Source organism: Carassius carassius, chromosome 14, assembly GCF_963082965.1.
Source record: "Carassius carassius chromosome 14, fCarCar2.1, whole genome shotgun sequence".
Classification (NCBI taxonomy): domain Eukaryota; kingdom Metazoa; phylum Chordata; class Actinopteri; order Cypriniformes; family Cyprinidae; genus Carassius; species Carassius carassius.
The window spans coordinates 11,612,995-11,640,248 of record NC_081768.1 but is presented as its reverse complement, the minus strand read 5'-3'; the positions used below and the strand labels follow the sequence as shown (position 1 = coordinate 11,640,248).

At 37.3% G+C, this 27,254-nt stretch overlaps 1 protein-coding gene across 3 annotated transcripts in view; it reads right to left on the bottom strand.

Annotated features, from left to right (window-relative positions):
• LOC132156977 (WD repeat- and FYVE domain-containing protein 4-like) overlaps nucleotides 1-27,254 on the bottom strand; it is a 43,096-nt gene that overhangs the window by 8,174 nt on the left and 7,668 nt on the right. For 2 of the 3 annotated variants that reach the window (XM_059566076.1, XM_059566074.1), the window contains exons 11-53: nucleotides 26,930-27,120; nucleotides 24,952-25,541; nucleotides 24,646-24,736; nucleotides 23,946-24,160; nucleotides 23,750-23,832; nucleotides 23,407-23,626; nucleotides 22,825-22,901; nucleotides 22,360-22,578; nucleotides 22,092-22,270; nucleotides 21,542-21,773; nucleotides 21,308-21,459; nucleotides 21,113-21,224; nucleotides 20,807-20,997; nucleotides 20,573-20,725; nucleotides 19,913-19,986; nucleotides 19,591-19,752; nucleotides 19,359-19,450; nucleotides 19,152-19,242; nucleotides 18,833-19,035; nucleotides 18,554-18,720; nucleotides 18,321-18,443; nucleotides 17,251-17,412; nucleotides 16,965-17,144; nucleotides 16,404-16,530; nucleotides 15,526-15,677; nucleotides 15,210-15,448; nucleotides 14,785-14,888; nucleotides 14,476-14,667; nucleotides 14,176-14,288; nucleotides 10,376-10,453; nucleotides 10,087-10,278; nucleotides 9,720-9,795; nucleotides 9,433-9,605; nucleotides 7,663-7,811; nucleotides 6,723-6,843; nucleotides 6,503-6,588; nucleotides 6,357-6,413; nucleotides 2,480-2,522; nucleotides 2,159-2,278; nucleotides 1,944-2,061; nucleotides 1,553-1,662; nucleotides 489-642; nucleotides 264-355 (exon numbers count right to left, since the gene is read on the bottom strand). In XM_059566076.1, the coding sequence (XP_059422059.1) occupies nucleotides 264-355; nucleotides 489-642; nucleotides 1,553-1,662; nucleotides 1,944-2,061; nucleotides 2,159-2,278; nucleotides 2,480-2,522; nucleotides 6,357-6,413; nucleotides 6,503-6,588; nucleotides 6,723-6,843; nucleotides 7,663-7,811; nucleotides 9,433-9,605; nucleotides 9,720-9,795; nucleotides 10,087-10,278; nucleotides 10,376-10,453; nucleotides 14,176-14,288; nucleotides 14,476-14,667; nucleotides 14,785-14,888; nucleotides 15,210-15,448; nucleotides 15,526-15,677; nucleotides 16,404-16,530; nucleotides 16,965-17,144; nucleotides 17,251-17,412; nucleotides 18,321-18,443; nucleotides 18,554-18,720; nucleotides 18,833-19,035; nucleotides 19,152-19,242; nucleotides 19,359-19,450; nucleotides 19,591-19,752; nucleotides 19,913-19,986; nucleotides 20,573-20,725; nucleotides 20,807-20,997; nucleotides 21,113-21,224; nucleotides 21,308-21,459; nucleotides 21,542-21,773; nucleotides 22,092-22,270; nucleotides 22,360-22,578; nucleotides 22,825-22,901; nucleotides 23,407-23,626; nucleotides 23,750-23,832; nucleotides 23,946-24,160; nucleotides 24,646-24,736; nucleotides 24,952-25,541; nucleotides 26,930-27,120 (6,455 nt within the window). The remainder of the gene's footprint in view (nucleotides 1-263; nucleotides 356-488; nucleotides 643-1,552; nucleotides 1,663-1,943; nucleotides 2,062-2,158; nucleotides 2,279-2,479; nucleotides 2,523-6,356; nucleotides 6,414-6,502; nucleotides 6,589-6,722; nucleotides 6,844-7,662; nucleotides 7,812-9,432; nucleotides 9,606-9,719; nucleotides 9,796-10,086; nucleotides 10,279-10,375; nucleotides 10,454-14,175; nucleotides 14,289-14,475; nucleotides 14,668-14,784; nucleotides 14,889-15,209; nucleotides 15,449-15,525; nucleotides 15,678-16,403; nucleotides 16,531-16,964; nucleotides 17,145-17,250; nucleotides 17,413-18,320; nucleotides 18,444-18,553; nucleotides 18,721-18,832; nucleotides 19,036-19,151; nucleotides 19,243-19,358; nucleotides 19,451-19,590; nucleotides 19,753-19,912; nucleotides 19,987-20,572; nucleotides 20,726-20,806; nucleotides 20,998-21,112; nucleotides 21,225-21,307; nucleotides 21,460-21,541; nucleotides 21,774-22,091; nucleotides 22,271-22,359; nucleotides 22,579-22,824; nucleotides 22,902-23,406; nucleotides 23,627-23,749; nucleotides 23,833-23,945; nucleotides 24,161-24,645; nucleotides 24,737-24,951; nucleotides 25,542-26,929; nucleotides 27,121-27,254) is intronic. The other variant, XM_059566075.1, reaches the window with a different exon arrangement.

Sequence of the window (27,254 nt, the reverse complement as noted above, 5' to 3'; positions counted from 1 at the left end):
AAAATAAAGCAGTTGCAAAAATTATTTAACTATCGCCAAATTTAGCTGGATATGAATGGTGCACTGCGGTGACACTGATACCATTTTAACTCTATGCTTGTTTTCATGAAACTTGGTGTGTGCTCTGATTGCACGGACCCTCGTTGTCTGTCACAATATGGGGTAATAGTAAGTAAAGCATCATCTAATGCAAAAGTAGATATTGCGATGCTGGTGGTCAACAATAAGGCCTATTTTGAGTTTGATGAACCAGAGAAACTGACCTCTCTGTGTACTCTGATGAACTCCTGTGGGTCTCCTTTGGCCCATGGGGGCAAAACCACATCATCTAATGGTGTTCCATCCTGCATACAACCTGTATTATCAACACACACATTTAATGACTAATGAAACAGACCATTTGCAAATAAAATAAAAAATATATATATTTAAATATAAAAACCTGCACATTTCCGTTCAATTGTTGTGCTAATACTGATATATATTACCAAAGTCAAACTGGTTAGAGTTGACAAGGAAGTCCGGGAGGTAGAAAAATTCTGGAATGAGCTCTCTGACATCACTCATGTTGTCCTTAGATGCAGATTCCCACTCGTTCTGAATGCTGTGAAACATCCGCTCTGGAAAGTCAAATGTTCCGCCCTATATATATATAAAAAAGATTAAATCCACCAAAATTTGAAACTCTAGGAAGGGTGCATTTCCTAATGTTATTTAAAAGCAAAGTGGCATGGTGAAATGGAAAACACAATTTAGCAAAGAAATGGCAAAAAAGTAAATAAAAATTACAAAGGATGAAAAAAGACATGCCATTATATACATGTTTGTTTAATGCACAAGGTTGTGAGCTCCACCACCAGCAAGGCTGCCTGGAACACTTTAACGGCCCCATGTGTGTATATGAATCATAGTCAAAATACAATTGCTTAGATTTGAGACATTTTCAAGCAATTGATTCAGGCTTTTTATTTTTCAAGGGAGCTTATACGTCCTGGTGAAAATCTCTGGAGAAGTTATGTAATTTGCAGTAAAAGCAAATGCCCTCATTGAATGAAAGTAATATACTGTTAGTGGCACAAATCTGATTACGAATATTACTGTACAGAGCTGCTCAAGTAAAGCAAATATCATCGCAAATTGTTAGCCTAATGTTTGCATTATGTTACACCGGCTATCAAATATGCATGACATTTTATTTTAATCAATTGGTTCCATGTGTATAAATATTGTTTAAAAACTAAATGTGGTTTTGCATGCAAGTGACGCAAAAGAATTTATTTGCATACATATTAAAATCATACCCTAATTTGGTTTTCTAAAGAAAAAATAAAAAGCGCACACAAGCCCAAACAAGGCCAAAAACAATTAAGCTCATTTCATCAAGTAAGTTTAATTTAGAAAAATTAAATTTTAGAAGTTGTCACGCTGACGTGTTTTGTGCTTTATTTGATAAAGAACAGGCATTATTTATTGGAGTTTCTATGGCACTGCGTGCCCTGTAACAACAGTAGTGTGATGTAATTGAGCCCAGTCAAACAGATGAGAAGTTTACCTGCAGGTGGAGGAAGGTCTGGGAGAAAGGCTCCATCCTCACCAGGTACGAGGCCACTATGATGGCTGAGGAATAGTGTGTGCAGTAATGACACTGAGCTGACAGATCACCTGTAATCATGACATTAACTAAGTAAATCAAAGCATTTATTTTATTTCATTCAGTCCTGCAGGTCCCCGAATGTTTTTTTTCCCCCAGCCCTGATTCTGGCATTATGTTTTAAAGTTGCTATTGGCTAACTGAATCCCCCCCAAAAAAAACACACACCCACAGCACAGCCTCCATGTCTGCAGGTGAAACTGACAAACTCTATGAACTTCAGCTGTATGAACAATAGGTTTTTAGGTCTCAGTTACAGAATAGTTGCATATAAAAGGTGCATATGCTTTACCATCAGTATTTTCCACCTCATTGTATCTCTGAATGAACTTCTGTTTTCTCTTCTCATTTTGAGCTCCCATTGGTTTGGACAGATCTCTGAATGTAGCAGGGCAAGACAGATCCAGAGTCTAATAAGCAGTGAATGAGATTAAACAAACAAACAAAACATTTCAGTATCAAAAGTTAAGAATTTTCAGTTAAAGTTTGGGTTCATGTTAGTTTTACCTCTGATTCATAATCAGCAATGATCCATGGAAAAACAGGATATTGCATCAAGTCATTGTATGTCCGTCCAGCAAGTGTGTTTAGATGCATAAGGTATTCAAAGTTACTGATTTCTCCTCTCTGTGGAAAAAGAAGATACATACACTCAATAATAGAAGAAAATGAAACAAAAATATGCATTTGGGTTAATGTAAAATAACTTCAAAAAGCTTATATTTATATTATGGCATTCAAGCCATTCACTGTAAATGCAGGATGTATATTACAAATAATAATGGTTAATAATCATGTATGTGCAATAGTTAAAGACTCACACATTACCTGCCATTTAATTAGGGCATTCTTCTCAACCGCTGCTATCTTTCTGTATGAACACAACAAAAGAACAATTAAAGACAAATTTTATTAAAAGATTTTACTGTAAAACATTGTGATATTTTTCTAACTTATTTTTAAAATACTCCGTTTGAATTACTGCAATGTCACCTAACATGCAATGCAAACAGAGTTGTGTAATTCTTAGCAGTTACAGAATTAAGTGCCTTGAATACGGTGAATTCTGAACTGGTCATCCGAACCAAGACTACAATGGTTGCATAGCAACAGGTTAAGGAATAGAAAGAGCTCATGGATTTAAACCAAGGAGGGTCCGCCTTTCTTCAGACACAAGGGCCAAAAGAAACACATACATTCTTGTGGAAAAAAAGGGTTAAGACTTTATTCAAGCATGCCTTTTCCTCCTTTAAAGGAGTATATAGTGCCATCTATAGGTTTTGGAAAATAACTGTAAACACACAGTAGCATATGACCTCGAAGTTAGTTTTCTCTTTAACACACATTAGTGAATTACAAAGATTACAAGTGCAGTTCCTGCAACAAGCCATCTAAACATGCAGAATCACAGCTGATTTGACATTCATCCATCAACTTGTTTTGTCCCAAACATTTATCACCACTTAATCCCATTTATAAATGAAAAGAAAGCAAGAGTCCAATCGTAGCTAATAGGTGAAACTATTAATGTGCTGGACTTGAAAGAACTTTCTGGAAATGTAATCTTAGGGAGTGTACAAACACAAGGGCTTTAACACTTCTTTCTCCCATTTCTTTTGTGCGTGCTCCAGTCACAGGACAATAAAACTCTTGGCACCCAGCGCAAACGTTGCTTGGTAACAAAAGTTAAACAGGACAAAGCTTCTTTTTGGTGTACAGTCTGAAGATCCTCCTCTGATTCTCAAGCAATTCAGTTTTGGACCTCATTTAAAAACTAAAACTAAAAGTAAGAAAAAATTAAGTCTTCCTTCACACCGGAAAGGAGATTAAATGAATCCTGGATAACCATAGCTGGCTGGGTCAAACTGATGAATTTTACACACTTTTGCATAAATCCTTTTACCTTTAATCCTTTAACCTTTCTGTAGTAGTCGAGAAGCTTGATTAAGCATAGGCAAAAATATTAAATAAATCACTAACAATAAATGTTTAAAGATATAAATATTCTTTAAAAAGTGCTTACTGACTGATTTAGTTGGGTGAATACAAGTACAAACAGCGGCACAACTAGCAAAGTTAGACACTGAAGCCTGACCATCTATCACAGTATTCATATATTTCAAACTAGCCATCTGTATTAACTCTAATCTGTTTTAGTTATATGAGTGTTGTTGTATCATTGGTACAACCTGCTAAATAATTTGTGTCAATTAAAATTTTGGTAAAAATATGAAAACTCTAAACTCACATTTTAAAAAGCATATTCATCTGTTAGAAAGTATATTTTGGTAACAATTTCTGGTCTGAAATCATGTAGTCACGGCATCTATTATATTTCATATGTCACGGAAATAGCAATACCATCCAATTTTCTCTCCGTTTGGAGGGGTTCAGAATCAGCAAATCACAAACAACATGAAGATGGATCATGCCGATGGTCAGCTCTCTGTAATTGCACCTCTCGTATGCAACGGATTCAAAAACAAAAGGTCTAATAGAAACAGGATGAACCATATTAGCCCATCTACCAATGTGATTAATGAGTCGCCAAAGGGCTTACAATGCAGCCACTCCTCCTTTTTAATGGGAAGATATGAAGAGACCGAGTTTAAATTTCTTTCCAGTGTCATTTATCAAAGTACTGATTTCACTCTCTCCACACAGTCACACAGACTTGCTAGCGCCGCCCCGGATCAATCAGACCGAACACAAACCCTTTTCCCAGAATATGTGTTGGGCGCTTGCTGTATCCACTGTTATCTAGTATTAGCCTTAATTAGAGAACGACATTATCCTAAAAGATCCCTTTAGGGTGAGTTGGATGAGTGAGTCGGTTGTAAACATTACACCCCTCTCATTTCCCCAAATGGCCCGACACTTCGCACCCTCGATACTGCCTGCAGGCATACATGAAACCTCTTTCCCTATGCAAACAACTAAACTGTCCCATCATTAAGTCATACATGTTTAAAGCTATGAAGTCCTGAGATAATAATTACATGACTTGAGTAAAGACTTAATCAAATTGGTGCTTCAGAAGCGCTTAACCATTAATCTGTGTCTATACAGCTCCATGGCTAAAGGAAAGAGAGTGGGCGGAGCCAAAGGCTCTCAATCTGAGCAACGTAGGCATCGCCATGCTTCCCAAATGCCTTGTAAAGTTAAGAAACATAGAGGAACCTGACCTGAGCCGAAAACAAACTGAAAATAATCTCAGAATTCATTGGCCAGCTCACTGGTCTGCGTTGGTTAGACCTACACAGAAACCAAATCGAACAACTGCCCGAAAGCATTGGCCTCCTGGCATCTCTGCTCTACCTCAACCACTGTAACAACAACCTGGCCTCTGCTGGTTTATCGCCTGAAATAGGAAGTCTGAGAAACCTCCAGGTTCTCAACTTGGGTATGAATCGTCTAAACGCCCTTTCTCCCACCTTGGCCACCCTGACAAACCTGACAGAGTTGGGACTTTTTGATAACTTGTTCACACAGATACCAGAATGCTTAAACGTGTTGCCCAACCTGGTGAAGCTTAACACTAAAGCAACCCTGTTTCCTACACACAGAGAGAGGGCAAAGACTTAGACTCTGTAAAGACAATGGGAAATACGTTTTTGGTGAGAGAAGGAGATTTGTGCCATCCTTGATTAGAGAGGTGCAGAAGAAAAAAGCTGTTTGAGGGGTTGCGAAGAAAGAATAATTTTTCAGGGCTGATCTCCCCAAACTCTGTAGCTCGAGGTAATCAAGAAAATTGGTGGCAGCAGACTACTAGCTCACCTCCAAGTTTTCAAAAAGGGAAAGCCAGACCTGTCGGAGATACCAACATATGGTCTTTTATGAATAACCTTTATACAAAATGACTCAACATTTAAATCTCCTCCTGTACTTTTAGGAACTAAACTGCAGGTTTTGCAGGAGGTCCACCAAATATTGTTGGATCTCAATGAGTCAAACAAAACTATGACAAAGTTAACTTCAACTAAGGCTAAAGTTATGAAGTTCAAGTTAAGCTAACCGTTTCATTGTGCCTCCCAAATAAAACATTTTCTATCAAATTAAAATACATGAATTTGCACTTCAACAACAAATATCTATATACATTACATTAATCTCTCTATCAACCAAGGGGTTCCTGGCTCTGTAATCTGTATAGTATCATTAAAAATATGTTCATCAAATTACTGTGTATTTCTTACTGTGGAAAAACAACTTTGGCTTTGAAGCTGATGGGAAACATCAATATTAAGTCCATTCCCTCTTCATCATGTCAAAAATCAGGGGAACTAAACATGATAAAACTAAATTGAGCAGAAATGGAAATCGTGAGTTAAGGAATGATAATTTGAACCAAAACAACATCTGAAATAACGAAAAGGTAGTAAGCTTACTGCACCCTTGCAGACAATTAACAACTATAAAAATGTGAGCTGTATTGGCTGCTGATGACTTTGAAAAGTTACTGAGGCCGTTTTAATTGGTAGGAAGTGCTGAAGATGCAGTAATTGAAGTTTCAGTGTAGTGCTTGCATATTGTTTAGGGAATTGAGAGTCTTCCTGTCAATAGTTAACCGCACACATAAGAGAATGTGTTTTCAAGAAACTTTGAAACCACAAAACTCTGTCTGTTTCAATATAAAAGCATCACAGTCTCTCTAACTGAAATGGCAGCTGTCTGCGAGATAGGGGCAGATGCTTTTGACACTCACCTCACATTAAGTACAGTCTCTCCCCTTCCCTTTAATGAGGAGACCACGGCACACAGCCTAGAAAGAAGGACAAAGAGAGAAAAATCAAGATAAATCAATTTAGTCTGTCACCTCACACACAGTTCTTCGCTACTTTCTCGTTTTACCTTTTATATGCATTGACGTGGTCATTGTTGAAGAATACCAGGAAAACTGAAGTTCCGTTCTTTAAGAATATCTCCAGAGCATTGTCCTAGCGTCAAATATAAATAACAATTAAACTAACAAACATGATAAACATATAGAACAGAATAGAATAAACAGAGTTAAATATAAAATATGTGAATAAAAAAAAAATGAAATGACTATGGTCTCTGTGAATCTCACCTTAAGCAGAAAGCGCATGAAAGTGGCCTCTTTGATGTCATCATATGACCAGCGTTTGCAGTTTGGACTCGCTGAGTTTTTTTCTTTATTCATCATGTTGCAAATATATGAGTCTCTCACACTATAATAAGTATAGAAATTTTAAGATGCTGTTAAATCTATATAAATCTAAATAAACAAAGCTGTTCCATCTCAGTAAACTTAATGTTATATTTACCTCCTCTGCTGTCTTATTATAATATAATAACTAATTATAACATAATAATATACACAATTAAATATATTTCAAATTTCAAAAACCTTATTTCCAACTTGAAAATAAATGAGAAATTTTAAATGTCAAAGTCTTATAAAAATAAATATACACTGAATTAATACTTTTGAGCAAGCATGCATTAAATTGATCAAAAGTGACAGTAAAGATGTATAATGTTACAAAGTATTTCTACTTCAAACAAATGCTGTTCTTTTGAACTTTCTGTTTATAAAAGTATATAATGATTTCCACAAAATTATCAAACAGAAACTGTCGTATTAATAAATATTTCTTGAGCACCAGATCAGCATACTGGAATAATTCTGAAGGATCAATTGTCACTGAACACTTTAGTAAAGGCTGGTGAAAATTCTAATTTCAAACAAATTTCTTTGTTTCCTAAAATGTGAAAATCTTAAAATAAAATATTGAAAATTCAGCTTTGCAGTCACAGAAATAAATTAACTTTTATAATGCATTAAAATAATCAGGGTTTTTTTATTATAATAATATTTCAAAAATATATATTTTTACTGTATTTATGATCAAATAAATAAATGTAACCTTACTGAGCATAAGTGACCTCTTTCAAAAACATTTAAAAAACTCTCACCAACCCCAAACGTTTGAACAGAAGTGTATAGGAGTAGAGAGTTATGCAGAGAGAAAACACAGTAGCTTTACTTGGTCTGATGATGTATTCTACAGCACACATCTCCTGTGGAGGTCAACGTGAAGCCCTCGCATACATAGAGGTCAGCTTTGCCAAACAACAGCACTCCTTCAGTCAGTACGTGACCACTGACGACCACCACGCAGTGTTTGGCTTTGACCTGAAGTATGGACACATTACAGCAGACAGCATTGGTATCAAGTAGCACATACAGGAATCTGTACTGTGCATTGAGCTGGTTAAAATAAAGCTGTAATTTGTTTTACATGCTGCCAAATTCAATGAATGAGTAAACACAATGTCAAGCCAAGTTTTCAACAGTTGTACGAAGTGTCACTGCAGCCTGCCTTCTGAATTGTGCCCTGGGGCTAAAGTGTCAAAGTAGCGCCACCCCAGTCTTGATTGATCACTGTTACCACTTCATTAACTAAACAACACGGTGGAGAGACAAAAATTAAAGGGAGAAAAAGGCAAGATGCTGAATGGATGGGGTGTTTGTGAAACGGGGCCAATCTTCCGCAGGCAGAGTTCGCACGAAACCTCTCGATTATGCATGGCTAATTGTATTGTCTCCCTTCATTTCACACCAAGCAGCTGCACCTGGCCTCAGCCCTGAGTCACCACGACTCTGGGCTCTGGGGATCCGCATCCCCAAAACATATGGGGTCCAGCCTTACTGCCAGCCGCTCCACAATTAATACAAATCAAATCAGAGCCTCCTCTCCGTGCAAGCGCCCCCTCCCCGGTGCAGAGAGAGGGCCCCACTGTTTATTACCAGAATTAATCAATGACACAGCAACAATAGCAATACGCTAATTGATTAAGGCCCTGTTCAAATATATGGTCCACCTGGTGGGGTTCAGGTTTCAAACGGAGCTATAAAACAGAATCAGCCTTGACCTGAGTCAGTCCTAATTCTGTCTGGTCTTGGGGATTTACAACAACGAAATATTACACCTATATGTGTACCACACACACAGATATTGTGGGGCAACAATTATAATTATTATTGTTATTATTATTATTTAGATGGCCCATATCTTTGTGTGTGGTTTAGCAATTGAAGGGTTAAAACATATTTTAAACCTTTATTATTATTATTAATAAATAAAAGTTTTTTTTCCATAATATGAGTATGTATCTGTATGTATAAATACAAACACATAAATGTATATATTTAAGTAAAATATGCTGTTTATATAAGTAATCAAGTATTAATAGTAATTAATAGTATTGATAGTAATAGTTGAGGATGTACAGCAAATTCTGGGGAAGAGGAGGATTGGGAAATTATACAAGTTGGATTTGAACTCACATTGCCCACTTGAGCACCAGCCGCCACACCTCCACATAAATGCAATAATTAACAACACATAATACTGCATCTTTGAAGTTATTTCCTGTTTGAGCAATAATGAAAAGCCAAGCCTCTGTAGACATGGTGCCTGTAATTTACAGTCATCACATTGCTTCTGGAATTGAGGCGTAGGCTGCGTTAAGCTTCTGCATTTCTATATTAATAAGTATGGAGAGGGCAATTCAGCTGACACGCAGCACAGCAGGACACACCACCAACTGAATGAATACAAGACAGCAGACATCACCCCCTACTGCTCCTTATTAATACTTCTGTCAGCCACTCTCAGCCCTGTTAATGCTGAAGAGTGCTGTCATGAACAGCACACACACACACACACACACACACACTACAGCTGTCCGCACAAGAATGTGTTTTCTGTACCAAGGGAATGTGGCTCCAGGTGAATATGGGTCACTCTCACCTCTTCGGTGGGTTCCAGCTCCTTCAGTATGAGCTGAGTATCCATGCACTGCTCTGAGAAATCCTCTGGCATAGGTGTGGCCTCATTCAAGATAGGAAAAAAGGTCAAATGCTGACAGTCTAAACCGTGCTCCTCCTCAACCTCCCGGCTTGCCTCGCAGAGGATCCTGGGGTCTGGGTCACACATATAATATGTACTTTTAAAGAAGTATGCAGATAAAGATGTAGCTGTACAATACAAAACATGTTACAACACTGATCATAAAACTGACAAGAAAAATTTGATACCTGAATCAGCCTCAGTAACTCTTTTGTTTTCTTCAACAAAATGCTTCTGAATGAGGCCTGAAGTTAGTGTTGGCATCTATTTAAAATAAAAAAAGATGTATATATTTTACAGAATAGAACTGACATTGATAAAGAAGACAAATGAAAACTTTTGTATATTTATTTGTTATAAATTAAAATGAATCTAATAAAAATAAAATCTGCATTTAATGATTTTTCAACAGTAATTGAAAAAATAGTTTAAAATCAATAATAATAATAATAATAATAAAACATGCATCTTTCTTTCATTTAAAGCTCAGAATATTACATTACCAATATTTTTCAGCCAGAAATTTTTTTTTTATGTACAGTGATAATAGCTCACCCTTTTGGATCGACGTAGCTGCTTCCTGCGAATTCGGGATCGTGTTCGGTTGCGCCCCTCTGCAGTGTTCTGCACCCAGCCTCTCTTTAGGAAGACTCCTGGACCAGGGCCGAAGAGACCCCTCTCTCTAAGCAAGTCTTCCTCTATTCTTAGCCACTGAATGGCCATGCGATCATTCTCACTATGCATCATCTACACAAAACACAAAGGAAAAATCTATGATTTTTTTTTTTGTTGGGATTCCGGGGGCACAGCATTATAGGTATTAAAGGTTAAAAAACTAACAAACCTGTGCGTGATTCCTCAACATGCTGTCAAATATGGTCTCACAAGTTTGCCAGTGTGCTTCCATGTCTAAGATGAACCCCTAATGGAAACAAACACACACGACATGCACACACATGAAAGTATGTTATGAAGGTGAACAAGCAGACAGTTATATGTACTTAAACGGTCCTCTGTAGCTATTAGGTTTGCACACAGTTACAATAACATTTCGCAAATTGCATTCATGTGGGAAAAACAAGCTAGTGGCTATTTAACCATACAATAAAGCTGTCTCCAATAGTCCTCAGTGTGCTCTAATTAACTTAAAGTATAATATAAGCGCAGTGTGAGGTGGCTGCTGGCCCTGCGCCTTGCTCTGTGTCCTGCTGATTTATTGTACTGATAGGCATTAGCCCTTTAGGAAGCCTGTGTACTTCACCACCGACCTGCTCATATCCAGATTTACTTAAAGGCTCATTAAACCAATCATCACAGTGGTGTCCTCTCGGAGCCGGCCCAACAGCCACACTGACTGCAGTTCAGAGACTAGACGTGAACCGTTAAAGTACTGAATCCAGCACTGCTATAGCTCAAACTGAAACAAATATGAATTATGAAGGCACAAGATCAATTAAAAATTGTAAAAGGTATAACTGCATGACAAGGTTTTCTAATAATCATCTCTGACCATTTTATGTTTTGTTTTTTAAATCACAATCTTTTTGGCGCATCTACTAAATGCATACTTGAGGTTGATGAATAGTTATGAACAAAGCAATTTGACCAATTTGTAAAAAAAAAAAAAAAAAATTTTTTCCTGTTATTAGTTTTAAACAAAGCAAATTTAATCATCTGTTGTAAAATAATAAAACATGAAAATTTCAAAAGGGCTGAAAACTTTTTTATATGCACACTGCAAAAAGAATTTCTGCAGGTAAACAGGAAAACAACATTTAAAAAAAAATCTAAAAACATTATTATTATTTAGGATTGCAGAAAAATTCACCTAAATACCCATCGCTGCTTTTTATGCCATAACAAAATTAGAAAATCCAACAAAAATTCGTTATAAATGCAAATTGGGTACTTAAGAAAGAACAACAGTGACAAGTTATAAAACTAGAAAAAAGAAAATTGTGCATTTGTGCATGCTAAATGAATGGCGGGATTAAGAAGTGTTACAAAGGAGCACACAGGAATAAATTACGGCCCCCGTGTTGACAGATAAACACTGGATCATCGCCTAATCGTATTCTTTTATTTAGAGAATCATAAGTAATATATATAGCATTAATTACTCCAGTTACCCAAACAGCAAACTTATTGGCCTTGTACGCGCGCTACATTAAACAGCATCCCCTCTGCAATTAACATCGCACTGATTTCCATTTTAATTACTTTCCACAGAAAAAGACTACCTATGATGATAACATAATGTCAGCTTCATTTTAGGCTGTTGGTGAATGTGTAATAAACTTAACTTGATCATTAGCTATGTTAATTATCTTTCCATCATGAAGATATAATTAGTCCATAGCATATATCTGAAATGAATACAGAGGAAAGTTTGCCCTGTGCCGTTCTGTTAGGGTACGTTCTCTGGTGTACAGGCAATGGATTAGACTGTGTGTGCTAAATAAACATTTTAAAATGCTGAAATCGATTTAGCTCCCATTAAACAGAAATGATGTAATAGTAACAAATAACTAATACAAATAACTATAGTCATAACCAATTAAAAAGACAATTAACCTTTGAAAAATAGCTTTTTAAGGCCACTTTTTACTTATTTTTCTATTTACTTAGGTTTTCCTTCATGCAGGGAGAAATGAAATACAAATATTATGAGTAAAACTAATATTCCTAATTATTTTTCACAGTAATATAGTAATATTAGAAAGCATTGCAAAGGCTATATAAATATTACTTACATTATTATTGACATTTTCATAAAATAGCGGTGGAAAATTTCATATTCAGAATATTTAAATGAAGCAGTATGAATATTTCTGAATGTTGATACAGTCTATATGGAATTTTCTGCTTTTGGACCAAGCATTACAATGACTATCACTATCACTGAGCAAAACTCAGCAGATCATTTAGTTAAACTGAACTTTCTTCCATGACCTAAAGTTAAAGGGTTAGTTCACCCAATTTGCAAAATTATGTCATTAATAACTTACCCTCATGTTGTTCCAAACCCGTAAGACCTCCGTTTATTTTTGGAACACAGTTTAAGATATTTTAGATTTAGTCCGAGAGCTCTTAGTCCCTCCATTGAAGCTGTGTGTACAGTATACTGTCCATGTCCAGAAAGGTAAGAAAAACATCATCAAAGTAGTCCATGTGACATCAGAGGGTCGGTTAGAATTTTTTGAAGCATCGAAAATACATTTTGGTCCAAAAATATCAAAAACTACGACTTTATTCAGCGTTGTCTTCTCTTCCATGTCTGTTGTAAGACAGTTCAAAACAAAGCAGTTTGTCATATCCGGTTCGTGAACGAATCATTCGATGTAACCAGATCTTTTTGAAACGGTTCACCAAATCGAACTGAATCGTTTTAAACGGTTCGCGTCTCCAATACGCATTTATCCACAAATGACTTAAGCTGTTAACTTTTTTAATGTGGCTGACACTTTCTCTGAGTTCAAACAAACCAATATCCCGGAGTAATTAATTTACTCAAACAGTACACTGACTGAACTGCTGTGAAGAGAAAACTGAAGATGAACACCAAGCCGAGTCTTACAACAGACACGGAAGAGAAGACAATGCTGAATAAAGTCGTAGTTTTGATATTTTTGGACCAAAAATGTATTTTCGATGCTTCAAAAAATTCTAACTGACCCTCTGATGTCACATGGACTACTTTGAGGATGTTTTTCTTACCTTTCTGGACATGGACAGTAGACCATACACACAGTTTCAATGGAGGGACTAAGAGCTCTCGGACTAAATCTAAAATATCTTAAACTGTGTTCCAAAAATAAACAGAGGTCTTACTGGTTTGGAACGACATGAGGGTGAGGCATTAATGACATAATTTTCATTTTCGGGTGAACTAACGCTTTAACTTTCTATCAAAACCTGAAGAACTAAAATAAAGTGTGCCCCTCATGATGTGTTTATGATGAATTTCCAGGAGAAATTCAAAATCCACAAAACTCTCAGCAAATTTCGAGCAGCACGTTTTTGAGGAGGACAATTCATCAAGACAGCTGATAGGCTGTCACAAGCTGATATGATACAGAGTAACACAAAATGAATGTTTTCATCGGATCGGGACTGCCTATAATTACCGCCCCCTGTTTCTGAGGCGGAGACGGAGATAGCAGCAGTTGCAAAGAAACAGCAATTTCATGCCCTTGTGCCTGAGTAATATCTCCGTGCATCCTTTTCCAGATGGCGACGTCTTCAGCGGTGGGAACTAATGATGTGGGCCGCGTTTCGGGGGGGAAAAACAACAATAACAGCGTCTTTAACCTTCAACAGCAAACGCAATGTTCTAGTGAGTGTTCCCATGGAAAAAATTAACAAATATCAATTACATTGCCCACTGAGGTGTACTCAGCTGTAATAATCCAAATTGATTTAGAGACAGGATTGAGACAGTGCCACGGGGTAGGTGGCGACTTCCGGTTACGGTGACATTGGGATGGTGTGAGGGCACCTGTGAAGGAATTCTCATCGACTAAACCAGTCACTTCCTGTCTGTCCATAATATCATTCATAGAGTACAGTACACTCAGCAAAGTGGTTCTAGACATGTATTGCATTAAGGCACTGGAATATAACAGAAAATGTGTCCTGTCCTACCTCAGGAGTGCCGACTGTCTCCTTCCCAAACCTGTTCTGCACAGATTGCAACACACTGCTGAGACGTCCTGCCCTCTTCTGGTGACCATTATTTGCTTTTTTCTTCTGGGAGTCTGAAAGAAAAATCTTAAAATCTTAAAATCATCTTTTAACGTAATTTTGCAATATACAGTATATTACTAATATCCACCTCAGATCTCTTCTCTTATGTCAGTGAAATGAAACCAACCCTAAAGCAATAGGATCAAAAAAAGATTCCTGACAGTAATCTCAAATGTTGACACACAAGCAGTGACTGACCTATAAAGAGCTGCCAAGCTTTCATGGCCGTCTCCTCCCACAGAGGGCTCACATCACCCATAGAAACCTGGCCCTCCTTGCTCCCCGGCTTAGCAGACAGGTCGATTTTATAGGCCTCCTCTAGCGCCTGTCTCCGCTCCCTCATGACTCTATTCCAGGTGCTTTCCACAAGCAGCATCAGCTCTGACTCCACTAGAAGGATCACAACCATATTAAAAACATTTCGTTTTACTTATGTGCCTGGCGAACAGGAAAAAAATTAAAAATCAAATAAGTAAATATATACAGTATAAAAAATAAAAAACAGACCTTCTGCTGAATTTGTGACCTGGCTGATCTTGTGTGGGAAAATATGCCTCCAGATGTTTCTTGGGGGTTTTTTATGGACTTCACAGCCAAACCCTTCAAGAAAGCTAAAAGGAAGCAGTAAAAAAAAAATTAATCTTATTCAGCAAGTTAGAATTTTGGAAAATGTTGAATAATATTTATTATATTATAATTAAAAATATTAAACAAGATGTTATGTTACATCTTTATATGATATATTGCAATTCTGCGATTAAACTACTGGAAAACATACAGTCTAAATAATGTTAAACACTGGATTTTATTTATATATTAATAAAAAGAATAATAACAACCTATGATATGTTGGATTTGTTCTTTTTAATACTTTATAAAAGAAACAGGACCACAAGGTGTAACCGGTTAGTGAAACTAATAATGAAACCCACCTGCCAGAGCGGATAAGGACGAGGCAGTGCAAGAGACAGTTCATGAAGTGGACATTGGCATTGTATGTTGCCATAATCACATCCCAGTGTTGCTGTAACACGCAAATTGTTTGAATAATGAGTTCCTGCTCAGTTGGAGTCTGTCTGGGACGAGACAGGAAGTAAAGCAGGGCTCGGTTCAAGTTTTTGTACAGAACGTCAACCGTTATTTCCCGATGACCATGACCTCTCTCCAGTGCCTGATGTCAATACAAACATGCAGTGTACATATGAGTTTGTCTGGGCTTAAACAGTAATACAATGAAGATAAACTCACCTCTGCTATCTGTTCAGCAATGAAGACCAGGAGGTTCTCTGGTTCTACTACAAACATTCCAGAGTAGAGTTTTTCCACTAGCATTTTACTGAAGAATGCCACATTCTCAACCAAAACGGCAGTTTTTCCTTCCTGCTTGGTCCTGGATGGATCTAGGGGAGAATCTAGCGGGAGATTAAATCAATTTCTGACAATCAACAAATTAATTGAAAGAAGTTTTATATGGTGTCTGATATGAGCCGAAAAAAGCTCACGTTACTCCTCTCCTCATCAGGTTACACTGGCTACCAGTAGCCGCTCACATCAAATTCAAGGTACTGATGCTTGCCTACAAGACGACCACTGGCACGGCACCAACTTACCTAAACTCACTGGTTAAATCTTATGTGCCCTCCAGAAGTTTGCGCTCTGCAAGTGAACGACGCCTTGTGGTACCATCCCAAAGAAGTTCAAAATTACTCTCACGGACCTTTTCCTGGACTTGTCCCAGCTGGTGGAATGACCTCCCAATCTCAATTTGTACAGCTGAGTCTTTACTCATTTTCAAGAAACATCTAAAGACTCATCTTTTTCGCCTGTACTTAACCAACTAACACTAGCACTTTTCCTTTTCTTGTCTTTTCATTTATATATATATATATATATATATATATATATATATATATATATATATATATATATATAAATAAATAAATAAATAAAAACCTGGCTATGTGTTCTATACTAGACTAATTGAGACTTGTCATGGCAGTTGTATACTGTATATGTTCTCTTGTTGACCTGACTGCTTCTATTGTTCTCATTTGTAAGTCGCTTTGGATAAAAGCGTCTGCTAAATGATTAAATGTAAATGTAAATGTAAATGTGGTATATTTTACCATCTCTGGTCACATGAGTAGACTGGCCCTCTTCCTGTCCTGTCATGTGGATGATGTCCATCACAAACTCCAGGAGTTCAGTCTGAAAGCTCTGCTTTTGCTCTTGACAGACACCATCTGGGGAAAACTAAACACAAAACATTCAGAATGTTAAAATATTTCTGTGGAAAAAAGGTCTTCACTTTTGTCCACAAAAGCACTACTGGCTTGACTGTATAAACTGCTAGATATCATCCCCCAGTGAGCTGAAATGTGCATCTCATCGTCAAAACTGAGCAAAGAGTGGCACCTTATGGAGGAAAAATATTATACACAATATCAGATGCTGGTTTAACAGCTTAGATGGTACAGCATGTATAGTGTTTATTAAAATTATTATTATTTAAATACAAAATAAATACATTATAATTCACAAATAATATTAAGTAAATTATTGTAATTTATTTACGTTATGATATTATTTAGTATTGTTATTAATATTAACAACATGAATGTATATAGAATGTGTACTTAATGAATTATGGATACAAAATATTGTAAAAGAAAAAAAAATTCCCTTACCTCTAGCAGTTGTATTAAAGGATGAAAACCATCTTTGACAGGAATGTTAATGAGGCTGTCCATCAAGAGGATGCGGATAAAGTCACACACCTGCTTCCTGCCTGGGTGGGAGGGGCGGAGCAAGGGGTGCTCCCCCACTACTTCACCACTTTCCTTGATACCCTGGACACCTGTAGAGCTCTGTATGAGAAGCAGAATATCACTTCTGTATACTGCTTGCTGCTGCTTGTCTCTTAGGTATATTTTTAAATTGCACAGAAAAAGGTACAGTCTCCAAAAGTCTCACCTCTGGGGTTTCAAAGGGGAAAACAGCACTGGCCAGTGAACTAAGGAAATCATTGGAGGTCCAGAGAGGATCTTGAGGAAACAAACTGTTCACCAGGCAGAGAAACTGCATCACACTACCCGGGTAAAGAACGTCCCAGCCATCTGCACTTCCTGTTACATGCTTTTTAAAGTAATACAAATACACAACCTGAGGAAAGCTGGTTTTACTGGTCTTGCATTAATGACTGTGGCAACACAGCTAAAAATGGTATGTAACTAGATTATGCAAACGGTTTCCAATAAGTGACCGTAATCATGCTAACTGCCTCTTAAAGAATATGTACAAGATTACATCCAGCAGACATGCAACTGTCAGTCTATTGCCTTTTGAGCACTAGGTGGTGCAATCCCTTATTATGCTTTAAATGCTTTCCTATTCCAACTGCTATACAGTAAAATCTGAATATCATCTGTAAAAGTATATGGCAATGGCAATGTTATTTATATTGCACTAATCACTACAACCAGAGCTGACCAATGTGATTTACAATCAAATGACTAAAAACACCAATAACACAATGAAAAACAAAAAAGCAGTAAAACCAAAATTAAAAAAGTACATAAACATGCAGCAAAAATATAAGACAAGGACAAATCTTAAAAGATTAATATAATCCTAGGCTAAAATCTTTAGTTTTTGATCAACGATGGTTTGATTCATTCACCGACCGCTGATTAATGGCCGTTGCGTTCAAATTTGACCTTTTAGCACACAGTGCTGCAGTAGCTGCAGTGTGACTTCTACGATGAATGTCAAACTCTCTGTTTTTCAAGAGAAGCCATGGTATATACATGGTACCTATGGTCAAGTTTTCTTGAGCACACACAGTTTGACTGTCGTACAGTCTGACATTAATGACAACTGAGATCCCACAATCTGGCATAATCATCATGTTCGTACAGTCTGACAAATACAATCCTAAAACTCACACAGTGTGTGCCCGGCTTTAGACTTTAGCTATTCTAATAAAAATATATCATATATATATTATGTTATGCCAATTAATTAAGCAATTTAGACACACTTACCTTAGTAATGATAACTTTAACCAACTCTAAAAGAACACAAGCAGCATCTGCACATAGTTGAATGCCCTCAGATCCAACACTGCAGCTGTCAATCAAACTCTGAAGCATCATGTCAACATCCACCTGCCATCCAAAAGGCAAAGCATAGTACTCTCTCATAATTCATCACAACCATGAAATATACATGCCGATACAATATGGCATATCAGACAATTAGGTAATGTGACCTCTACCTGTCCAGCAGGAACCTGGAAATCAGATTGTCCTATAAGCAGTGCAGCGATAGCTCCATAAACTTGAGGCAGATGGATGTGATTGACGAGAAGCTTCTGCAGAACTTCAAACCCCGGACAGATACAGCTCAAACATTCAAATGACCACGAGCGAGACTTCAAATTATCTAAAATAAATCAAAACATATTTTGGTACGTTATTGTAAATTGTTGCAGTGTTGTATATACCAATCACAAAAATTACATGACGGTACTTTTTGACATTTCCTCTGGAATTACCTGTGATACTGGTGGGCATATCCATGGTCTCCACTAATGTTCCTGGTGAAACACCCTCACTGAACTTGGCCAGGATGTTTGGATATGATAGGAAGTGAGTAAGCAGTGTGAGCACCAGCAGCACTGTACTGGTGTGGATGTGGCCCTGTAAGAACAGGAGGAACCAATCGGATCCCAATGCGAAAAATACCTCTTCCTGGTTACTGTCATTTAAGAAACATATTTAAAACACAGGATTCAATTATTTGTCCATGGGTTCATAAAAACAAGGATAGAGAGTGCAAGATTTTGTGTTGTTACATTGCTAAACTTGACTCACATTCTTGAAGTGTTTGAGATGATTAGAGAAGACAGCATAGAGAGCAACTGGTTCCTGATCCAAACTGATCTCCCAGGAGTCTGACTCCAGCCTAGAGCCACAAAGAGTGTAAAAAAGTGTCAAAAGTGATCTTCCCTCAAAAGTTTCAAGATTTCTTAGCAGAGCTAAAAACATGAACAAGTGAATGTTTATTGCAAAACTTTGTACCTTGTGATTGATCATCAAAATCCAAATCAGAGAAAGTGCTTTTCTCATTCAAAGTCGGAGGCAAAAGACTATGAACTAAGAAAAGTCCAAGCCTGATTGAACAAACAGGGATGTCAAGAAATCAAACTGAGTGAATTATCATTATTAATTCAGTGTCTTAAATCTTTAGTGATTTACCCAATATTGTCTGATAATCAATAATGCAAGAGCCTATAGAAGTTAACAAACATGCCTCTTGATGTCTGTGGTGTTGAAATGTTCCTCAAGGAGGGATCTGATGATGGTGCAGATGACCGACACCTTCCTGCGGGTCACACTTGTATCATGCAGAAGGATCAGGAGTTTGCTCATCATGTTGAGTCTATGCATGACTTCCGCATTGTGTTGACTCCCACTGGAAACAAACTCACTATCAGAAACATTTATCCACAGCAAAAGCACTGGCATGGTTGCACGATTGAAAAACAGGAAGCGAGCCGTAGGTTTCACATAACTTTATGCCAGACACTAAACATGTAATCACAACAATGTGACATCAGTAACCTTCTGCGTACCTTGATGACTTCAGGATATCAACAAAATGATTCAAAACACAAACATCAAGATTTTCTGGAGCATTCTGCCACACCTACAGAAAAAAAAAACAAAGAACTTAAATAAATGACAATACTTTTGACATTTCACCTCTTGCGAAACAACAGAAAGCTAGAAACAAAATTAGCATCAGAGTTCCCTCTGAATTTTCCTATGGGTTTTTAGAATGGCTTTAAAATAAGGTCTCTAGTTAACTACTTCCTTGTTTTGCATGTTGAAAGTACTATTAGTGCTATTTTGATTAAAGGCTAGTCCACATATGCAATAACTGAAAGGAAAACTAGAAACAGAACATAAAATAAACCTGTCCGTGCAGTCATCCTACAGTTCTTAAAAGTGAATTTCTATGTGCCATCTTATTAGATTTGCGCAGTGGCTTTCAACCTTCCCAACAACACTCAAAGTATTTGAACAATGTTGTCACTAAATATAGACTTAGCTATGACCAGATTCACTTTGTAGTGGCAGCCAGAATGTTAGCCTCCTGGTTTAGTCTACAAACTAACGTCATGACTGAACAGCTCTAGTATTAATATTCATTTAAAGCCATTCAGAATGCTCTTTTACTCACCAGAGCAGAACAATATTGCAGCTATGAAGAAACATCACTTACAACTCACCTCAAAGTCACAGAGGATGTCCTGGAAGGCAGTGATGTTTGGAATGCGAACAGCAACGATGCCCAACTCCATTGTGCCCACTATGGCCATAATGAGCTGGAAAATCCTCCTGCTGATCAGCTGAGACTTCATCTTCAGCAGGAATGACAAGAGCTGAAAACACAAAACAAATCAAATCTGCAGCTTTGATTCGTTATACTTCAAGTCTTAACTTAAATGATTTGACAGCACTACCTTATAGCCATTAGTTCGTTTCATCTCCTGCTCCATCACAGGATTTGTCTCTAAAACAGAGAGCAGAGCTTTGACAGCAGCATACAAGGAGCTTTCATCTGAGGCCATTGCCACCAAACTCAGAATGGCAGCAGTTCCACCAATGAACTGGAAGCTACTTGCAGCACTGCATGACTTGAACATCCTTACACCTGGAAATCAAAGTGTAAAATCAGCTTTTAAATTAAAGGTTCACTATAAAAACAAAAATGCTGCAATCTTGTTATACAGCAAGCACTTTAGAGAAGTAGCTAGTAGACTTTTTACCAAAACAACCAACCAGGGCTGCCCCAATTGTCCGAGCAGTTCCACTAAGGTGCTGACTGATGTTATGAGCCAGGAAGACAGGAGTACAATTATCACGTGATGTGATCCCCATCTGTAATAAAAATAATAGAAGAGTAACTTGATTTAACAAACAAAATAATTCAATCCATGAACAAAAAAGGAAAATTAAAGCACCTCTTTGGCTATGAGGCGACAGTCCACCTCATTGTACTTGTCTCTAATATCTACTACTGTAGTGATGGTAGACACTGCCATGTTTATGGCAAAGGAAATCCTCTCTGGGGAGACCATCCTTATTTGGGACACTGAAACATCCGTCTCACCTCCTAATTAGAATGTACTTGTGTAAATACAGACTTCCATCAAATTCAGAACTGTTTTTGGAAAGAGAAAAGCAAACTTTCTCACCTTGGGCATTGAGAGCAAGGTAGTTGCCAATATATTTGGTGCCTTGCCCATAAATAATCTCCACCTGATCAGAACTCAAAACATCTTCAAATAAGTACGTAGGACCAACCCTCCAGATCAAAGCCGCATGCTGTTTCCATAGAGATGGAGTGCCAATAATCCCACACACGTCAATGACTGCAGAGGGATCCATTGATATGGACTGACCGGGAAATGGCTGAATGTATTTGATCTGCAAAAAGAGCAACAGAGACAGATTTTGTCAATTAATGCTGACTAACAATTATTCATTACGGTAGAAGTTTTTTTTTCAAAGCAATTTAAACTGCATTCAAGGTACACATTTTTCAGGTTCTTCATTGCTTCATATATTTATTTTTTTTTAATGTCACAATTTTACAATATAACAACTACTATATTTTTGATTAAATGAATGCAGCCTTGTTAAACATTGCTCAACACTGAAAAAATATTTCCGACCCCAAACTGCTGAACAATAGTTTACAGTAGGTCATTCAGAACTATCCTTAATATAAATTCCTGCACAAACCTTTGCTGTTCCAGTTGCTTTTGCATTCAGATAAACAGTGGCTAAACAGCTGTTCTTGATTCCTTTGGCCATAACCAGACAAAGATGGTGCCACTGGCCTGGTATCAGCTGTTTGGAACATTTGAACCTCACTGAGGATGGCAGCGCGCTGGGAGTCTGCTCGTCTGGCTCCATCATGTCTGTAGAATAAAATAAATACTGTAAATAATATATGCCAAAACTAGTACAAAAGTGTAAATAAAAGGTCATCTGAAGTGAAAATTTTCACCTAAGAACTGATAAGGTTCCTCCTCAGTGGAGATCACCAAGCAGCCGTCAATGGCAGAGATACTGACAGACAGGCAGCTGAACTGCTGCTCAGCACGAGACATGTATCGCACTACTGTGAGCAGACGCACAGGGTGGGATTCGCAGGCTGAGCTGAACCTACAGATCATAAACCAGCAGGAGAAAGAAAGGCCTGCTGAAGGAGGGAAGCTTCTGCAGTCTGCAGAAATAAACAAGAGGGTATTATACTGTATAGGATGAACAAGAATTGTATATTATAAATGCATACATGAATAAATGGGACCTTTCTGATGTGATAAATCAATTTGGAAACAATCTTTTATTAGTTTATTAGTATTAGATTTTCATACCAAAAACATAATTGTATGCCTCATGTTTTGGATGGGGTTTTCATTTGAATCTCAGATTATTTTAGGCAACAATGTAATTGTACAGATTTTCTTACCAGAGCCCAAGCCTCCTGTAGAGATGAAATCTGCACTGACACCTTTTACTGTGGCAAGAGATGGCAGAAACAGACATCTGTGGAGACAAAATTGTTAGTGGTCATTTAGCATAATAACTAAAGCTTAATTAATATATCAGTAACTCTATTTACATTCTCATCTTACATTTGGCAATGACATGGTAAATTTAACCTCTAAAATTTAAAAGTACCTAAAATAGTGGTTCTCAACTATTGCCCGACATAATATTCAAAGAACATTTATATTAACAGTAACTTAGAGTGCCAATATAAAGTATGAATTAACCACAATCATTTTGTGATTAAGTTTCAAGAAGAGTATCCTATATAAGACAATGAGAAAGAAAAGAAGATTTAAGTTAACTTTCTTACTTAACTTATATATAATTAATGTATTGGAATACTAAATATCATAAAATAATATAAATATCAATTGGTATTTGGTATCAAGTCTGCAGGCCCCAGTGGACCTTTGCCCCCGGATGACAACCACTGCTTTAAAGGACACAAACCTGTATTGTTCTAAACCGATTGATTTCTGAGGATATCTGAAACACATACCCATAGCCACTGTCTGCCATGTCAAACTCCACAAAGGAAGGGGAAATGGAGACTTTATGTGCCAGAAAGCTCCGTGGCGATGTGATAGAGACAAGACTTATGATTCTATGAAGAGGAACTACCGTCCCACTTTCTGAAGATGTTTTCAGTAAACTGAAACTTCTTTTCATTGCCTTTACTAAGGATTTCCTTTTATCATCTTCAGAGTTTTTTGTCTGGTCTGCAACAGATAACAGAAAATTATGAAAATCTAAACAGTCTTTACAAACAAAAGGTGTAACAATATTCATGAAACAGGAAGTAATCCAAAAAGGAAGTCTGTGAGGACTCGGAGGAACTGTACTTGAGTTGCTGGCCTCTTCACATGAGACAGAAAGACGATTTTCTCCACTGCACATCAGAGGCTCCCCAAGACATAGAAACCGCCTAAGATAAAACACACTTTTTTTAATGGCACACAAAATATGTAAACCTACATTCATCATATCATATATTCAACATTTGTCATGAAGAATGCATTGGCATATGCTTATGCTGACCTGAGGCACTTGTGATCCATGGACTGAGATGCGAGTTTCTCTAGGATCCGGACTGTGGGCAGATGTAGTGAATGGGAATTGTCGATGAGGATGTGTTTGCAGTGAGTCAGCAATGTGGACAGCAGACCAAACTCACACATGATCTGCCTGTTTCTTTCTGACTTCACCAGAGTCTGCACGTGATGAGCCACAGCCAGCTGTAGCTCTTCAGACAACTAAAGGAAAGAAAGTCTGCAATTATTGTAGTATATGCTCAGGTTTTGGGTCAGTAAAAAGAAAATAATACCTTTATTCAGCAAGTGATCAAAACTAACAGTAAAGACATTAATAATGGTGTAAAGTATTTCTATTAATATTGTTCTTTTGAACTTTATATTTATTAAAGAATCCTGAAAACAGTTTTTAACACTAATAGTAATAAGAAATGTTTCTTAAGCACCAAATTAGCATATAAGAATGATTTCTGAAGGATCATGTGACACTGAAGTTTAGAATAATGTAAAAAAAAATATAAAAATTCTTAAAATCTTACAGAGGTCAAATTTTTGCACATTTTGCTGGACTGGCATTTTTATTTTTTTTCAGCATTTTGTGCACACCTCTATGCTGTTTATTTGTTCATTTAATCCTATTGCCTCTTAATTATTACACCAAATATAAATTATGTAGAAGATATGAACATGTTTGTGGTTTTACTTACACAAGGGTCACTGGGACAGTAAATACTAGGCAGAAGAATCATGATCAGCTTAACAGCTCCAGGATGAAGAATGGGGAGGTCATAGTAAGTCCTGAATAAGCAATGACATGTTTACCAATCATAGACAGACAGAAAAAGCAAAGCAGAGGCTGTCCCAGTATTGACTTTTCAGGTATAGACATCTGTATCAAAAAACTACCATGCAGTGCAGTTTAGCTATTTTTGGAATTATTTATATGTAATTGTCCAGACAAAACTAAACTAAACAAAAACAGACAGCAATCTAGTTTGATTGAGAGCACCTACCTCCCAGAATCTGTCGACTCAAATGAGACACTTGCGGCCCTAGTGTAATTTAACGCCTCATCCTCATTGGATGGCTCCCCTGTCCTCTGACTCTCACCAGCCTCATTATTCTCCTGCAGTTGTGTGCATGGATCTGCAGCCAAGCTTATGCCCGTAGCAAATTGCTCCAGGAATCCCAGCAGTTTAACACAGTCTCCTAAAGGTGGTGGCAACTGGGGTTCTGGCCTCTCCGCCGCCTCCACAAACTGTTGGAAAGTCCTGCAGTCTGACCTTTCTTTGTCTGTTTCCACAGGGACCCCTCTCTGGAAACAGCCCATCTTCAGCAGGGCATCACCCAGCTTCTCGCAGACTCCGGTCGTGTGGAAAAAGTGGGCGTTGACAGGGTGCACGTGCACAGCAAGGGCGAGGGTGTGTAGGATGAGGAGCAGCAGCTCAACAAGGCTGTGGCGGCTCAATGAGGCCCACGGTCCCATTGGTGCCTCCATTAGAGATCCTTCCATGTCCACGACTATGGAGAGCAGGCCAGTAAAGCCTCCAGAAGTGCGGAAGGCGTTCCAACTGTTCGGGTTTTCCAGAACTTTCATGATAGACTGTCCAAAGGCAAGGTACAAGGGATTATTACAAGCACACTTCTGGGGTTTAAGTCTCTTATGATCACTAAGGCTGTATTTATTAGATCAAAAATATGGTAAAAATTGTGAAATATTATTACAATTTGTTTTCTATTTTAAATGGAAAATAGAATGTAATTTATTTCTGTAAAGGCAATGCTGAATTTTCAGCAGCCATTTCTACAGTTTTCAGTGTCACATGATCCTTTAGAAATAATTCTAATATGCTAATTTACAGTTTAGGTATAATTTCTTTTTATTAACAATGTTTAAAACAGTCGTGCTGCTTAATACTCTTGATGAAACCATGATACTATTTTAGGATACTTTAATGAATGTAAATTTCAAAAGAACAGCATTTATTTAAAATAAAAACCATTTGCAACATTATTAATTTCTTAAGTGTTACTTTGATCAATTTAATACTTTAAATTAAATTTAAAAGAATGCCTTATTGACCTCAATTGAACAGTAGTGTACTTCAAATGTCAATGCTTTTCAATCAGCAATTTCACTGGAATTAGTTTTTACTATGCCTATAATACCCAGGATGTGTTCAGAATATCTGTTCGGATATAATGCATCACTATGAAAAGGGAAACGGGAGAGGTCTCCTGTATCGAAGAGCCTAGCACAAAATGGATTAACCCTTATTCAATTTACCATGCTAATACATCAAAGAGCTAATGTGTCATAAAATGATGCCCAAACCTAATTAGGACCAATAGAAGTAATCAGAATGGCTTTGACACATTTCACAGTGGTCGGGGTGAATCCAAATGTCATCAGCCTTAACCCAGTTATACTTTAATGGTCTGCAGGTTAGTATTCCTGCACTTGAATCAAAAAAATGTACATGTACAGTAACTGAATAACATAGTTATGCATAATTGGATTTCTCTCACATTCTCTGATCTGATATTCCTCATAATTTTGTGTGTGTCGCACCACAAGGCTGCAAGCTTAATCAAATGAAGCTTGAGTTAACAGCTAACAGTATATTAGCAAATCAATCTGAATTTTTCTATAATGGAATCAGGCTCCCAAAAGCTGATATAATAAATTCACCGGCTCATTGTGCTTTAACCATGTTATAATTTGTTAGAATTAGGAATGGAAGCTGAATTTACAGACAGGTACATAATACCTGAGCTCAGTTTAGTTTTAGTAGGAGTCCTCTCAGTTATAATCCAATCATGCTTTGGAATAAACTGTGACTTGTATTTCAACATGTTTACAAGCGTAAGAAATCAGGAAAAACTAGGAGGTCGTAAATACTGTATGTATGGAAAACCAACCCTTTCAGTAGGCATATGTGATTAAGTATATGGGTTAGCGAAAAATGAAAAACAGCATGAATTAAATACCTGTAAGAGATCTTGTTTGAGTCTGATCTCTCTCTCAGTGGAGGAGCAGAGGGCTCCGATGGCGGTGCTCATGTATTCCTCGGGATTGACCTCCGACAGCTGCTCCAGGATGCACAGAGCAGGACTGCGGAACTGCTCAACATCCAGAAAGATCTTCACATAGGGAATCATCCCTAAGTCCCTGATAAACACTATTAAATCAAAGAAACTGATCAGATACCATATCATGACTTTGGATGTACTGTGGTTTCAGACTCCTTACCGCAAATTATATTTTTTAAATTTATTATAAAGTAATTTATATAAAAACAAAAACATCTATATT